This window comes from Medicago sativa, chromosome 4 (assembly GCF_051527215.1).
Source record: "Medicago sativa cultivar Bolivia chromosome 4, Bolivia_mono, whole genome shotgun sequence".
NCBI classification, from domain to species: Eukaryota; Viridiplantae; Streptophyta; class Magnoliopsida; order Fabales; family Fabaceae; genus Medicago; species Medicago sativa.
In genome coordinates, this window is record NC_140752.1 from 67397523 (window position 1) to 67413683 (window position 16161).

General features: G+C 34.8%; 1 protein-coding gene and 1 long non-coding RNA gene across 2 annotated transcripts; both read right to left on the reverse strand.

Annotated features, from left to right (window-relative positions):
- Positions 1-3955: 3955 nt before the first annotated feature.
- Positions 3956-9456, reverse strand: LOC146931005 (uncharacterized). Its single transcript, XR_015006557.1, has 3 exons — positions 4958-9456; positions 4696-4799; positions 3956-4407 (listed from the first exon to the last, which is right to left on the reverse strand). It is a non-coding gene; the product is annotated as an uncharacterized LOC146931005 (long non-coding RNA).
- Positions 9457-10364: 908 nt separating this feature from the next.
- Positions 10365-13630, reverse strand: LOC146931006 (PKS-NRPS hybrid synthetase cheA-like). The gene has a single exon (XM_085702493.1). It carries the CDS (start codon positions 13482-13484, stop codon positions 10533-10535), a length of 2952 nt encoding a protein of 983 aa, XP_085558619.1. The 5' UTR covers positions 13485-13630; the 3' UTR covers positions 10365-10532.
- Positions 13631-16161: the final 2531 nt, after the last annotated feature.

A 16161-nucleotide genomic window follows, 5' to 3' on the forward strand; every position in this document is an offset into this window, starting at 1 on the left:
ATATCTAGCTACTATAACTTTATATCATAAACCTCCTCTATCTACATGCATCCATCAACACCACTTACCAAGCAATAAAAAATAAATTCCCTCATCCATCGAACCCCCAAACCACCATATTCCTACCTTAAACAAATAAAGTGTCAATTGACCGAAGTAGTTTTTCTAAAATCCTTACCACCCAAATAAAAATAAGAAGTATCAGGCAACTATCCAATGACAATTTTTTACACTTCCAACTTCATAGTCTTAATTATATACAATCAATTAATGGTTCCCAAAAATTGACCCGCCTTGCATCCCCTTTTATCGGCAACCCAAGGTACACAAAAATAATACTCCCAATCTTACAATTCATAACCATGGCTGCCTCAGCCAGCCAAGAATCTACCTCATTCACCTAAGTCAACATACTTTTATCAAAATTAACTTTTAAACCAAAAACAACTTAAAAAAAATAGCTGCTCACATGGATCTTGCATTGGCCCAACATTTTTCACCAAAAAGTAATGTATCGTCGGCGAACTAGAGTTAAAATAAAATAAAAACTTCCATTGTGGTCTTTGCGCACAGAGGATACCCAGTTCATACCAAAAAAAATAGAAACTACCCCATTACAGTGGAATCATATTGTACACTATAAAAAAAGCTTATTTTAATTTAATTTCATAAAAAGTATTTGATCATAGTATATACAAAAATTGAAAACTTTTTCTATATACAATTAAGCACAGTTGAAAAGTGGATAGATGGACATTAGTGTTCATATTTTCACTAGTCGTAATAGTAATGATTGAGAAGAAAGGTGTGTCAAATTACAATTTGATAGCAGAATGCTCGGTTAGAATAGTAATTTCCAATTAGAGTAAATTACCATACTCCCCTAAGAGAAGTTTGAATTGAACCTTTCCTCTTTCTTCTGTTAAAATATACACAAAATACTGATCACATACCTTGAAAAATTAAATATATAGAAAAACGTATACCCCTTTCCTCTATGAGATATTTGAATTACACTCCGCTCCTTTGAGAGTTAAATATATATTATACTTTAATCCGTTTTAATATAAATAACTATTTTTATAAGAAAAACCAACTTTAATCCACTTTTTGTGGAAAAAACATTGAGCCACTTTTAAGAAATCAAATTTCCTTTCTTTATAACTCAAAATGTAAATGATAATTGAAATATTTTATTATTAATTTTATGATTTTATAATATAAATTTATTTTTAATTAGCTTAAGTTATCAATTTTAATCATTTGTCCAATATTTTTTTATTTTTGATGAAATTAAACATTTATATTTTATCTTATTTTGATTCATAGTTTATATTATGTTGTTAACGATGTTATGAGTCAATAATAGATAAAAAAAATGCTTATTAGAAGTTTAATTTTATCAAAATAGGTTAAAAAGTTTAACGATGTTATTCATAGCATATATGGAGGTGTTGTAGCTAGGTTAAGGCTCCAATAGAGTATGTAAATGAAGTTAGCATTAAACTAACTAGTTGAATATGTTAAAATTTAGTTAGGAGTTTGTTAGAGCTAACAATTGTCAAATTAATGAGTTGTGGATATTTTTTGAATAGCAAACAATTGTGAATTGTTCTTTTTAGCTCTTCCCTTTCTAAGAAGTCAGGGCTAGTTTCTCTACCTAGGTTTTTTATTCCATTTTCTTCACTGATGAGGGGGTTTTGGGTCAATTGTTATCCGAAGTCACCTCTCCTTATATTTTTTTTCTCTCTCTATTTCAATCTAAGTTTCACATAAATCTAGATTTTTTTCTTCATGATTTTATCGTGTGAGTGCGCCACTTTGTTGTTTGCCGTATTGTGCGGCGTTACGTTGTTTGATTTTCTGTCTTGTTGCAGTGTTTATTTGGTTCTTATTGAAACACCAACTATTTAATTATTAATAATTTAGACGTCAATATTGTAGATCCGGATACATGAATATTATGATCACTTTACTTTAACTTATTATCTGTAAACATATTGTCATCGTATGTTATTAACTTGGATGTTTTGAGTTTATTTGCGAGACTTGTCATTTACGAAGGTAATGAAGTTGTGAGTTTGTTTGCCATTGAATTTTATGTGGAGGTAATGAAATTTATGTTGAAAGATTATATAAGGTGGTTTCTTTTTCAGGAGATATAAGGTATTTGGTTATAGACCCTATCAATTGGGCTACCATTTTCCTTTTTTGGTTAATTCCGGCCTAACATTTTCCTACTTCTAACATGTGCATGTTTTGGTTAATTCCGGCCTAACATTTTCCTACTTCTAACATGTGCATGTATGAATAATTGGGTATAGCTAGTTAGCTACGAATAATGGCGGCAGCTGCCCCATGGTTATTTTTTATTTTCTTTAAGAAGCCAACCCAGAAATAGGCAGAATATGTGCTTAAATGGAAGTAAAACAAAGAATTCAAAATACAACAAACATCGTCGAACCATGAACCACAATTACAAAGTGGTATACACCTTGTATAGTGAGAGGGTGAAGAGTATCAACAATGAAACTTAAAAGAAAAATTCAGTTTTAATCCCTTCAACCTCCACCACGAATGAAGTTTAATACTATCAAGAAGTTGATCCTGAGATAATGATTTGCTATTAATTTTTTTTAAAAAAATTACATTCTTTCTAGATGATCCAAAGAGAAGTCATGTCGATGCTCGTGACAAACATCATTTTTAAAAGCATGTGCACCGAAATATCGATGCTCGTGACAACTCATATATCTCTAACAACTCTTGACAAACCAAACCATTGATTCAGAAGACGCCAAGTGCTACAAAAAAATTCACTTCAAGAATATATCATTAATCATTTCCTCTTTCCTAAACCCGCCTGAGCACAATGAAAAATCAGATAGAATCACACCTCTATGCATTAAATTGTCCTTTGTTAGAATTAATTTGTTAATTGTTCTCCATACAAAAACGACACCTTAAGAGGTACTGTTTTACTCCAATTAACTCTGAAAGCACGTCAATAAAGAGGTGATATGGTGTAGATATTTTAATTTTTATCCTCACTTAGCATGTTGTTGGATAAGCAACAATGTAATTATAGGGAGCACAAAAGATACTTAATCCACTACAAAACAAACAACAACATTTTTAGGTACTCGAACAAACGCCTACACAACCCTGAAAAATGACATCCCGGATATGGGGAAATGGATTTTTTTTTTATTTTTTATCAATAAATCTCACATGATGAAACATTACAAAACAAGGATAATCAAGAGGGAAAAACCAATAAATCTCACGGGTGGTCAATTAAGACACATAGGCGGTTGTTTAATTTAGCGAGTAATCAAGACAAGACAGTAGCATACACGAGTCACTACAAGAAAACAATGTTTTAGTGTCGGCTAAAAAGCCACTCTAACATGGCAAAAACTGACGCTAACACAGAACTAGCATCAGATTAGCGTCAGGGTCGGGCAGGCTAAAAAATCGAAGCTACTAGATAGAGTCGGCTTTCTGGCCACTGAGGCTAATATAGTGTCGGTTTAGCCAAGTTTGAAACTGACTCTTCGCGCTGCCGAGGCTATTAAATTCAAAATAAAAAAAGTTAACCAAATATATTTAGAGTCTGCCTGACCGACGCTATCTGTAAAATTTAGAGTCGGCTACACTAACGCTAAAGTCAACTTCATACCAGTTAACTAATCTTAGAGTCAGCCCACCGACTCTAAAATCAATATTCAAAAGTCATAGTTATTGATTAGAGTTGGTCTAACGGATGCTAAAGTCAATCATAAAAGTCAAAGAAATTTGCAGTCGATATGGCCGACGCTAAATATTTTTCTTTGTGGCTAATTTTACTTTATACCCTATTCTGCAAAACAAAACCACAAATCTGCAAATCATTTTGTTTTATACCCTATTTTGCAAAACAATACCATGCCAATAAACTAGTTAACACATTGAATAAGCCACAAAAAGTAATATTGTGCTAACATAATAAACACATTCAGTTTAATTGTTGTTGTGATACTACGAAATAGCCTGAAACTTCAAAATATCAAAGTTACGACTACAATAACATGCTCAAGTTATAATAGATTACCAACAAAATAAGCACGTCTAAAAATAAGTCGTTCTAGTACTACAAATTAATGTGAGATAACCAAGGTCAGGAATCGCTATGCAATGATCACTATGCAATGTGAAAGAGGATGGGTGGCACTACATGATCCATTAGTTGAACGATGCTGGCACTCCATAACTATTTTTTAATTCAGCCATTTGACTCATCAATTGCTTGTTTAGGTCTATAGACACTTGAGATTGTGCTAATGCATTGTCAGCCTCTTGCACACCACCTCCAATTGTTCCATCAATTTAGGCTTGTACTATACTCAAATTCTTTTTAAATGAGTCCTGATCAATAAAGAAACATATATATATATATATATATATATATATATATAAATATTTCATGATTTTCGTTAACAGAAAAATATGTCATGTGGCATTATTTATAGGTAATTTGCATGGTATTCATTAACAGAAAAAACATGCCAAGAGTTGTCCTACTTGAAAACTAACCAACAACAAATCACCAAATGTCCAATAATTCAACAATCATGGATGTCAAAATCAATGTATGTTTGAAAGACATGCAGTAGCCAAATGAATGTCAAAATATATATACAGTCAATAACTTACATAGGTCGACTCTGATCTACTATCAACCCATATGCACCAGTCTTCCTTTGGTAGGTTTGTGAATAGAATTCATCAGGGCGTAAATCCCTTTGAAGATTATTGGACTACATATAATAAAAGATTGAAATAAACAATATAGAAATAATTAGTATAAAAGATTCAAGAGTCAGTTTTCATTAATATAAGTGCAATACGTTTTATTAACATCAATAGACAACTTCGATACAAGAGTTCAAATATAGTGCATGTCATTTTCACTTACGAGCTCAAGTGCCACGTCAATATGAGTCTTGCGGCCTGAGGTATAGACTGCTCTGCCTCTTGCAGAAGCTCGATTGGTCTTATTTTGATTGGAGGATTTCAAGAAGTAAGAACTTTTCTAGAAGGCTTCAAGACCTGTCCAAGCATCCGGACTTATCCATTCAGGCCGTTTCCATTTCTCCCTCGCCTTTGTAAGCATGTCTGTTAGTCGTTTTGCTCATTTTTGTTCATACACGCGATAGACAAAACCTTCATCACGAGGATCCCATGATACCTTCTCCTGCAAATATCATTGATCAGGTGGTTGTTCATGTCTTGTTCATGTTTCAAACAAATTTAATTCAGACCAAGTATCATCGTTTTTAAATTTCTAAACTCAGTTCCGTTATATCCATAAACCACGCAAAAACAATTGCAAGAAAAAGATGGATAAACATGAAGGAAAAAAAATATCATTTCTCTCTAATTGCATACATCAGAAAACTTCATAAAAAGGTATATTGTAACAAAAGCATCACTTCTTGCCCCAGCAACAGAAATATATACAACAAAATTGAATGTCCATACCGTGAAATAAATATCTGAATGAGAAGCATATGCCAAAAATTATTTGAGAATACTCTGATACCTAGAAGCTAAGCACTGCCCACAATTAAATTCCTGAAATCTTAAACTACACGAAATAATGGGGCTTCCAACTATATTCCAAATTACCAGTATAGCTATCAAGGTTGGAATAATTCTTCTTTTATTAATTTAGGAGAATGATATGGAAAGCTCCATGAGGTTTGCATAAGTTGTTATATCACCCTACTGCTTGTGTCATAATGTACGGCAAGTTATTACGAATGGAGTATGCATATTTATAAAGAAAATAAAATAGATTTTGACTATGTAGAGATTGAAAATTCATTTAAGAGTTGAGTGTTATATTAGCGATGGTAAAAAGGCCAAAACAACTTATACATACACAGGTCCACAGGAGAACGAGAGCATACAAAAAGAACAATGGAATGATCCTTTAATGTAACTTTCATTGCAAAAAAAAAAAATAATAATAATCAAGAAAACAGAATATGATAGCACAGCCATATCTTATAACATAAGCACTTACAAAAACAACTTATGGCACATCCATAAGTGGTTTCCAGCTTATCTCAATAAGCTCTTATTAAAACATCTTACAAGTTGCAACTTATATGAAAATAGTTTAATTTTACTTTTATCATCAATGATTATTTGATTATAGAAATAGATTACATACAAGCACTTAATTAAGTTGGAATTGGTGGTTAGGTGGAGTGGTTTGGAATTGGTGGCGTTGTTTATTTTCTTGGGAGGAGGAGTGTTGTGAGGTGTTATGACATTTTTGTGCAGGATGGGGTAGAGGATAGATGGCGTTGGAGGTTGACGCCAGTATAAGGTTATGCAGTTAGTTGTGTTTATCACATGTTAACTGCGGCAGAATCAAATACTCGGCAGAATCAAAGTCTGAAACATTTCATTTTTAATAGGTATATACTGACATTTTTAGTTATATGTTATGTTATATATAATATCTCTTACATTACAAATTGTGTTAACAGTCCAACATAGTGGTTAAGCATCTCACCTTGTGCTGGCGGGAACCTTTTTTTTCGTGGTAAATTCATATATCAAGAAGAAGATTAAGATTGAGAAACCTAGAAAAAATCTAGTAAAATCTAAACACATCTAATGAACAAAAACAAAAATAGAACTGATCCAGAACAAATCCAACGAAAAAATATAGATACAAAGAACAAAATCAAACATGAAGAAAACGATTACAGAAGCAAGAAGAAAACAAAGAACGAAATCAGGAACAGAGGACGAAATCAAGCATAGATCAAATTTCATTTTCTATTTTGATGGATTTGTGTTTAGATTAAGAGTGAGAGAGAGGAAGACAGATACATAGTGAGAGAGAGGAAATCATGAAGCAAACAGAAGAACTGAAAACGACGGCAGTGAGAGAGAGAAGTGTGTCAATGTAAGTGCATGAACTAAGGGAGATATGCAGAAATTAGGGTTTGGTTTGTTTTGGACTGAGTGTGTTTGGTTTGGGCCAGGATCTGTCTAGAAAATATTTAAGAGTGTTAAGTTCAATTAGGTTAGGGTTGCAACAGTCCAGAGTGACCACCCGAACCGAAGTAGCCCATTAATGTCTGATATGCTCACCCAAGCAACCCAAGAACCCGACCAAAACTGTCTCGTAGCACAAAAAATCCTTGGTACAGGCAGGTTGGATCAGGTGGATCCAAAAATGCCCAGCCCTAATGAACAATGTTCTATTTGTTTTTCAGGTGAAAAAAGAAAGTATAATAAACAAAATTACGGCGACGAAGGAGGGTAACTATTCTAGTGAATGGATCAGCGTGAGGAACTTTAGTCTCTAGTATAAAAATTATGAGTTATTTATGATTTTAGTCTAGCATTTGAGAACTTTGATATTGGTCTCTGTAAAAAAGAAATTTAGATTATGTCCCCAACATTGTAAATTTCTTTCGATTTAGTTCTCCAACAGTCCATTCACACATACAAAATGTACCCACTACTCGAAATTTGTGTTTTTCGTGCGGATTTTGCCAAGGACTTAGGTGCGAGGTAATACCTTCATAGATAATTGTGTTCTTGCGGAAATGTTCATAGGAAAAGTGAAAAATATCCTCAAGAAACCTGTGGTAACATTTGCTACTGGTTCTTTTCAGCCTATCACTAATGAGGTCACTTGCTTTGCGTTGGACATAAATCTCTTGCATGCAAGAAGTATGTATACAACAAAAGACATTAAAATAGTAACAAAGTATAGGTGATGGCTTTAATCAAATAAGTGTTACTTAAAGTACCTCGACCACCTTGTCTATATCTTTGAAGCTTTCATACTCGATGTCGCCTTGTAAATATCAAAATCTTAAGACAATATTGAAAAATTGAGGTAGTGTTGAAGACCTTCTAAATTTAAATTTCAACTACCATAATTTACAAAGAATAAGAAGTTGAAACTTTGCAGAATATGAAATATAATCATCAGAGCATGAGGAAGAGCTAACAAGTTTTTTACCGACAATATGCTAATAGATTTCACACCTAAAAGGTGAGTTATAGTAAGAAGATCTAAATCAACATAATTAATACATCAAAACATATATTAGTGTAAGATCAACTCAGTTTTAATCAAATCCAATCAGCAATTTCCTCAATTTGTGTACATTTTCTCAATGAAAAACGCAAACAAAGAACACACACGGGATTTGATCATGGAGTTCGGGCAAGTGTGACTGTCTCTGACTGCAGAGCGGTTGGGATACCCTTGTATCATTCAAGTTTAGAGTTACACGACCTAACGACTCGTGTTTAAATACTATTATCCATTACAATATTACCCCTAAACCATACTCAACATTTTGAACGAAATGTCCACTTTTCACTAAACTATAAACCATACCCTATAGTTATGAACTCCTTCTAGAAAATCAATCAATGTAATTTGGAAGCTCAAAAGAACAGGGTTCAAAGAGCAAGGCCAAAAAGTATAACGTATTCAAATGGTAAACTGTGAGCTATGAACAAATATTTTCGTAAATATTGAATTTGTATATATGAATGGATATAATATGCATGTTCGTGCTAAATGTATTCTGGCATCAACATTTTTTTATAACCATTGATGGGACTGGAATGTTTTGGAATATTTCTATATGTGAAATAATGTTATGCATTCAAAATTTATCTTGAGCCATTGAAGAAAATATGATGCTTTAAAATCACAAGTTTAAGTATCTTTCTCTGTTAAGTGTTGTATGTGCATACTATTAAGTTTTATGTGCAGACTTGTTTGAGAGTATCCTTCTTGCTGAAAGGCCTAGTAGTTCCAACACTAAATGCACAATCTTCTCAGTTTAAATTGTAAAAATAAAAGAGAAGCACTTATAATCAACCACATTCAGAACATAACACAAATAAATTTTTAACTAGCAAAGTAACATGAAAAGCTTAACTTAGAGCTGAAGAACATAGAAAATAAGTTTTGCCTTAACTTGGCAAAGTAGGGTCATCTGGCAGGGATCAAGCTTTCCATGAGGGATTCCCTAAAGTTTTGCGAGATCATCCTTCTTATTGTAGCAAGCGTCAATGAGCTGCTTAATCATGGCTACTCGTAATGAGGCCTGGGATCTCCGTCAAGCCACTAAACCTCAATGGATTCCAGCCAAACCTCCACCGATTCCAATTAAAACCTCCATTAACAGAACATTTCTTCCATCCATCTATCCCCACCGTGCGGTCTTTTATCTTATCAAACAAATCTATGTTCACGATCAAAACATTGGCGTTGTTTGTAGCCGTAGGAATTGAACCCAAGAGACCAAATTTATATCTTTGTGGCGCAAGGGCCCGATGATCGTTTGACTGCCTTAAGTGCTCAAAACGGCTTTGAACGCTTGTTCAATGTTTTTGTGACTCTTCCTTGGTATAGGTTATTGAAAATTGTTGTTCACACATTAGAGAAGGCTGGGACACACATGTAAAATACGCTTTTGCCCCCTCGGCAGTTAACTGCCGAGGAATTTGAATTCCGGCTGCAGTTAACTGCCGAGGAATTCCTCGGAAGTTAACTGCCGAGGAAAGCATTTATGCAGACAGCAGGTTCTGCATTAATGCTAAGCATTTCCAAGCCATTTTTCGGCCAGTTTTTACCTGTGATTTTACCAGAGCATTTCCATATGCAATTCAAATTATACAACAATGAAACTCGGTCATAAACAAGAAAAATACAATATCTTTTACATATGTCCATAATTAAATCAAACCGACATTTGGTTCAAACCACACAAAAGTTTGAAATTCAACAAAACGGAACATAGTGTCCATAATCAAACAACACATTACAAGTCATTACACATCATTACACATCATTAAATTAAATCCCTACTTACATTCATTACAATTGCATATGGAACGAACATATATATATAATACATTATTTTCCACCATATTCCTAAACATAAATCCGACGTCGCTATCGTCTTTAATAAGCCAAGGCATATAGCTTGCCGTTTTCCATGCGAATTCATCTCTATCTTCTCCTAGGTCTATCATTGGCATTAGAGCAGACAAGTGACGTGTATATTGATTTTCACCAAGATGCTCAAAATAAGTGTTAAGTTGTGTCTTCAAATCATCAATAGAGTCCGTCGGTGTTATCATAACCTTAACCGTCTTTTTAAACGCGCAATACCTAACACGACCTTCAATTCTTGCAACCTCTGACATGTTTCACTTGACAAAAGCTTTAACAAAATAATCATAGATTAGAACAAAATTAAATGGAATGTAATAACGAATAAATCAAATGCGTAAACATTAATAAGCTATATATAAGTATTGCACTAGTTTCAAGTCAATAAAAGTCATATTATCATATATATCAATATCATTTACATAATGTTACTTATATATTGGCCACAAAAAATTGGCATTACAATTTTGACCCCAAAATATACGTCGGTGTAATTTCTACCAAAAAAAAGGACTAACACCGACAAAAAAATCCCTAGTTAATTGCCAAGTGATTGGAGAAGATCAAGTGACATAAAATCTTCCTCATCTTCCGCAATAACTTCAAATTGTTGCTTTGGTTTTTCGGGAGTGTCCAACAAAATAGGCGCCGCTTTGTTTGATTCCTTTTGTGGTTTCGGCGGTTTGTTTCCACTTTCAATAGCCATGAGCTTTCGGAACAACTCATGTTGATCCAAATACTCATCTTCCCAAGTCACCGCATCTTGTTTCTTGTGATTGTGCCACTCCGTAGATGATGGAGGTAGTGGACAACCATTCCTCAAGTAAATAAGCACAAAGTGATTAGGAATTACCCCAAGGTACATGATGGGAGTTTTTTGCTTGCCCGGCGATGGTGGCCCTCTTAGTGGGAAAAAAGATTCTGAGTTACCAACTTCAAGATTTGTCAACACAACCACACACCTTTTGTAATAATTGGCAACAATGTGCCCCATGTCCGGAAAAGTCAACCACTTATCAACAAGATGTGCACAACTTTTTGTATTTGCGGGAGGATGTAAGCCATTTAAAATGTAGTTATAACGATCCTCACCCGCAAATACTTCAACATAATCATCTCTATGATCTTTCAATTCTTGAATAAGATGTGTACGAATCATGAAATGATTTTGTTCGGTTAAGCCCATGAACTCGGCTATAGCCCGGAATCCACAATGTCCATCGCCAATAACATCCACCACTTTTTCAATAAATGGAAGCATGAAGCGTGGCATATAATCAATAGGCCTCATAACCGGGATAGCCTTAGGCTTTGGATACCGAGAAGGTGGTGGAAGTGGGGAAATTGGTGCTTTACCAAGACGAGCACCTTTTTTCCTTTTATATGATGATGTTGTTGGTGATGGTGACGGTTGACTATCCGGATTTTGGGAATCAACAACCTCCCAAGAAGAAGGGATCCGGCTAGTGGATGTAATTCTTCCTTTAGACCTCGCAATGTCCACTTTTTTCTTGGCTCCCTTGGTTGTTGCTTTTTGTGGTGGTGGAGACATCATGGTGGTTTCAGGAAATGCCAATTGCCGCAAAGCCTCCTTGACTTCAAGCTTCATTTGGAAAGGGAGTTTCTTGAGACGTTCTACAATACCCTTCAACTCATCATCCACCGAAAAACCAAGTTCATTACTTTCTTCTCCCATGCGTAACCTTTGCCAATGGTGGTGTATCTCATCCAATAAAATTGGCTTTTCTTCAAGGAGTTTAGTTGCAATTTCGCATGCACATGGTAAGCCATAAGATGTCCTTTGAACACAACCACAAATTTCCTTGTTCATGCACAACGTTTCCCTACAACGTGACTCTTCCATAGCAATGTTGTCCAAAGCATATCTAGACACATGACCACCTAAGCCGGAGTACAAAGTGACATCTTTGAATCTATGTTCCAACACGGTAACGCTCTGACCAAAGGCTGTTTGTATCGCAGTGTGTTGAAGCAACAACATGTTATGTATTTTCTCCCAACAAGTACCCAAATCACCCACACTATTGTCTAAATATTTCTTCACCAAAGCATGAGCCGATTCTACCCTATTGGTGGATCTACAACCAAGATGCAACACACGGTCTGTCCATACCCTCACTATTTTCTCCTTCACTTCATTCAAGGTGGTCATGGCATAGGCTAGGAAAGGTGGGAAATCACTACAAGCATCTTGGAACTCCACTAATGCATTTGCATATAACTCTTGAGTGGACGATTCAACCATATCTTTCCATGCCCTCATGATCTTCTTGACAACATCGCGATTACTCACCTCTTTCCCATCCTTTTTTCCCATAGGATATTTACAATCTAAGACGCACCTTTGTTTAACATTTGCTTGCACATGAAAGTAACAATTCATACCATAACTTTCCGGGAAAACAATTCCAACCGCTTTCATCAAAGACCCATCTCTGTCGGTAACAATCACCTTAGGCATATTCATCTTTGAAGTAAGAAGTTTACGCAACATTTTTAAAACCCAAACAAAGTTTTCCTCTTTCTCATGCATCAAGAATCCAAACCCAACCGAATATGTCAAATCGGTCGAAGTTACCCCAACTACCTCAAACATTGGCATCTTATACAAGTTGGTTTTGTAGGTGGAGTCCATAACCAAAACCGTTGGAAAATTGTTAAACAACTTAACGGATGTTGGATGAGCCCAAAAGATATCTTCGATTGTATTACTTTCACCATGTGTTCTTGAGTAATAAGTATAGTTGTGCTCCTCCAACTTCGAGATTAGATATTGCAACGGCTTCTTGTCACCTCTATTTGCCTTCCATATTTTTTGACGTTCATTGTACACTTGCTTCACATTTGTCATGCAATGTGGTCTTTTGTTCTTCAAGTGTATCAAAATATTTCTTGGAAGCACCTTGCTCTTGGTCAAGTCATGTACAATCTTCTTGTCATCCTCCTTTAATCTACCGGCAAGAATGTGTCCTTCTAAAGCCGGCTCCATCGCATGGTTGTGAACTCCATTAAGAATGTTCAATCCCCATTCCTTTGTTTGCGTACTTTGATATCCACTAATCATGAACAAGCACCCGCATTTTCTTGAGCCCGTTGTCGCATGCTTCGGTTTTTTTTTAGGCACTTTGTGAGCTCCACTCCTTTCACACACTAGGCGCAATATTGGATGGATCAAGCTTGATCTTTGTGTAACAATTGTAAATCCCGCCTTGTTTGCTTGACAACGTACCCACCCAAGCAATTCTTCTCTATCTTGAAACTTAATGTCGTCAGAAAAAAACCTAGCCGTGTCAACTTCGTGGGCTTGAAGTGGGACGACACCGGGGCTAACATATTTAGAAGCTTCAACATGGACGGAAGCTCCATCAATGTTTGGTTTGACTTCAACCTTAGGCGGTTTGACATCTCCGGAAATTTGGACAAAATTACGTTTTGTCTCTCCCGAAACATCTTCCGCGTTCTCGGTCATTACTATAATTAAACAACACAAAAATATAAATTAACAACTTACTAATGCATAAACATCAATGTCATAATGAACCAAAACAAAAAAAACAAAAAAAAATTGAAAAAATGGCAGTAGCTGCCATTTTTTCGTCCTGAAAATTTTTCCCAAGAGTTCCTCGGTAGTTAACTACCGAGGTTTTCCTCGGCAGTAAGGTACCGAGGATTTCCTCGGCAGTAAACTGCCGATATTCCCCATGACAGTGTTACGTAGCTGACGTTGTAAAACTACCCTGACATATCCAAAAAATAAACCGAATAAAATGCACAATACCTGTTTTTTTACGTCAAAAGTGTGTTGAATCATCCTATGCTTGATGCTTGAATCATTTTGGAGCAAGATTTGATGAAAATTTTTTTAGAATTTTGGGGTGGATTGGAGTGGTATGAAGGTGATGAGAAAATAGTGTGTAGGGGGAGCAGGTTTCCTGTTTCATCTGAAGAAACATAATCCTCGGCAGTTAACTACCGAGGAATTCCTCGGCAGTTAACTGCAGCCGGATTTCAAATTCCTCGGCAGTTAACTGCCGAGGGGGCAAAAAGGTCATTTACATGTGTGTCCCAGCCATATGGTATGTGTCAACAGCAAATTTCTAGGTTATTTGCTATTGTATTTGGAAGTCTTATTGAGTTTTATCTTTGTGAAATTTGGAAGTCTTATTGAGTTTTATCTTTGTGAATTGACCTTATGTATAAGGATAGGACTTTGATCCGATCCGTCCCATGAGCTTAGCTCAATTGGTAGGACAATGCATTATTATATGCAGGGGCTGGGGTTCGAACTCCGGACACCCCACTTATTCACCGTGAATTCTAGCCACTAGACTACCTCACAAAAAGACTTTGATCCGATCCGTAACAATTTTTAATCTTTGGTTTTATTTGATTGATAAATTATTAAACTGACTCATTGGGTATATATGTGGTATTACATGCGACAATTAAATAAATGTTAAAAAAGTAATATATACTAGAGGTAGTCAACAACCAAGAAATTATAAGAGCTTGGTTGTTCAACGAGTTGAATTTTGGGTCGCTCGTACAACTTGTATTGTTGCTTAGATTTGGGTGACTTCCCGTGTAATCAATCACCATATGATGTCAGATCGTCTTACTACTCCCTTAAATTAATGTTATCCTAAATTTTAAATACAACTCTAAGACCGACTTGTTTAGATTTTCTTTTAACTATATTGTGCATAAGCAATATGAAAAGTGGTTGTTAAAAGAAATTAAGGGAGTAGTAAAAATCAAGCCACCCAGTATATAATCAAGCAATATATATTAGATTTAAACATTTGGTAGTGACTAATATTTGATAAAAAAATTGTTGATCAATACATAAGATATATATATATATATATATATATATATATATATATATATATATATATATATATATATACACACATACATAGTCAAAATTTGATTTCAAAATCCTTATTTGAGAAGTTTGAATTCTTTATTTTTCGTCCAGGTTTTCTTTCAAGGGAATTTATATATTTCCTTTGTTAAATTGTTGCATAGAAAATAACAGAATTCAAGCTAAATTCTCAATAGTTTTGATCCAGTTAGTTTGATTTTGGTAAAAAAAGTTATGGATTTAACTCATGTTGCTCCATTTTTTATTATTTATTTTTTAGTAAATGATATTTTTTATTACCAGTAAATAATATTTAGATGTGCTGGAGACGAGACAGACCCAAACATAACTCTTTATAAGAGAAATGCTTCGCATCTAATATCCATTAGTATACACATGTATCACCCTTCCATTTCATGCATGACCATCATATAATGCATTTTATAGGGTGATCTACTAGTTCACTACAAGGAAATTTAAGATTTGCCTCTATAACTGTGCTACAAATTGTAATGGTAGTAAATATCAAAATAATCAGCTACCATTTCACCGAAATTAGTTTTACTTTGATTTTGTTATATTTAAATACATTCTTGTCAAAGACCCCCCTTTCATATCTCTCTCTCTCTCTCTCTCTCTCTCTCTCTCTCTCTCTCTCTCTCTCTCTCTCTCTCTCTCGCCAATGTCGCCTAATCCATGCTCCGACAACCACCACCTCACTGATCTAGATCGTCGCTTACTCCGATCTCCACCACTGTCGCCGTCGATTACTCCGATAACCACTACCATGGCTGAAAAACTCAAAAACTGAAATTAGTCAGTAATCATTGGATATTGATGGTGAATCAGTGCCTATTTTGACAACTAATCAACATTTTAAATATAATTTTTAAGTATCAAGATTAATCACATTTGACTCTTTCTAGTTTCATCCCATATAATCATAGTTACACCCAAATTTATTAAAAATTTTACAATAATACCAAAATTGTCCTCTTCATCTAAATTTCTAAAAACCCTTCTTTTATTATCATTCCGAACCCTCACCCCTTATTCACCCACAAACCACCATGGATATGCAATCAATACCTACTAAAATCGTCAATTGAATCAACATCTCTTCCATTGATACGTATTCGATTAATAGAAGTAAGTGAATTTCATAAATTTCTTCGAGTTTCTATTTATCGTTTGCTCTATGATTTATTCGATGTTGTTAATTTTACCATGGATGTTTATAGTTGTTGTTAATTTCACGTTTGTCTATCGACATCGATTT

What these genes read in the sequence shown, in the direction of transcription:
- LOC146931006 (XM_085702493.1), bottom strand. Translation starts at nt 13,484, where the DNA reads ATGACCGAGAACGCGGAAGATGTTTCGGGAGAGACAAAACGTAATTTT.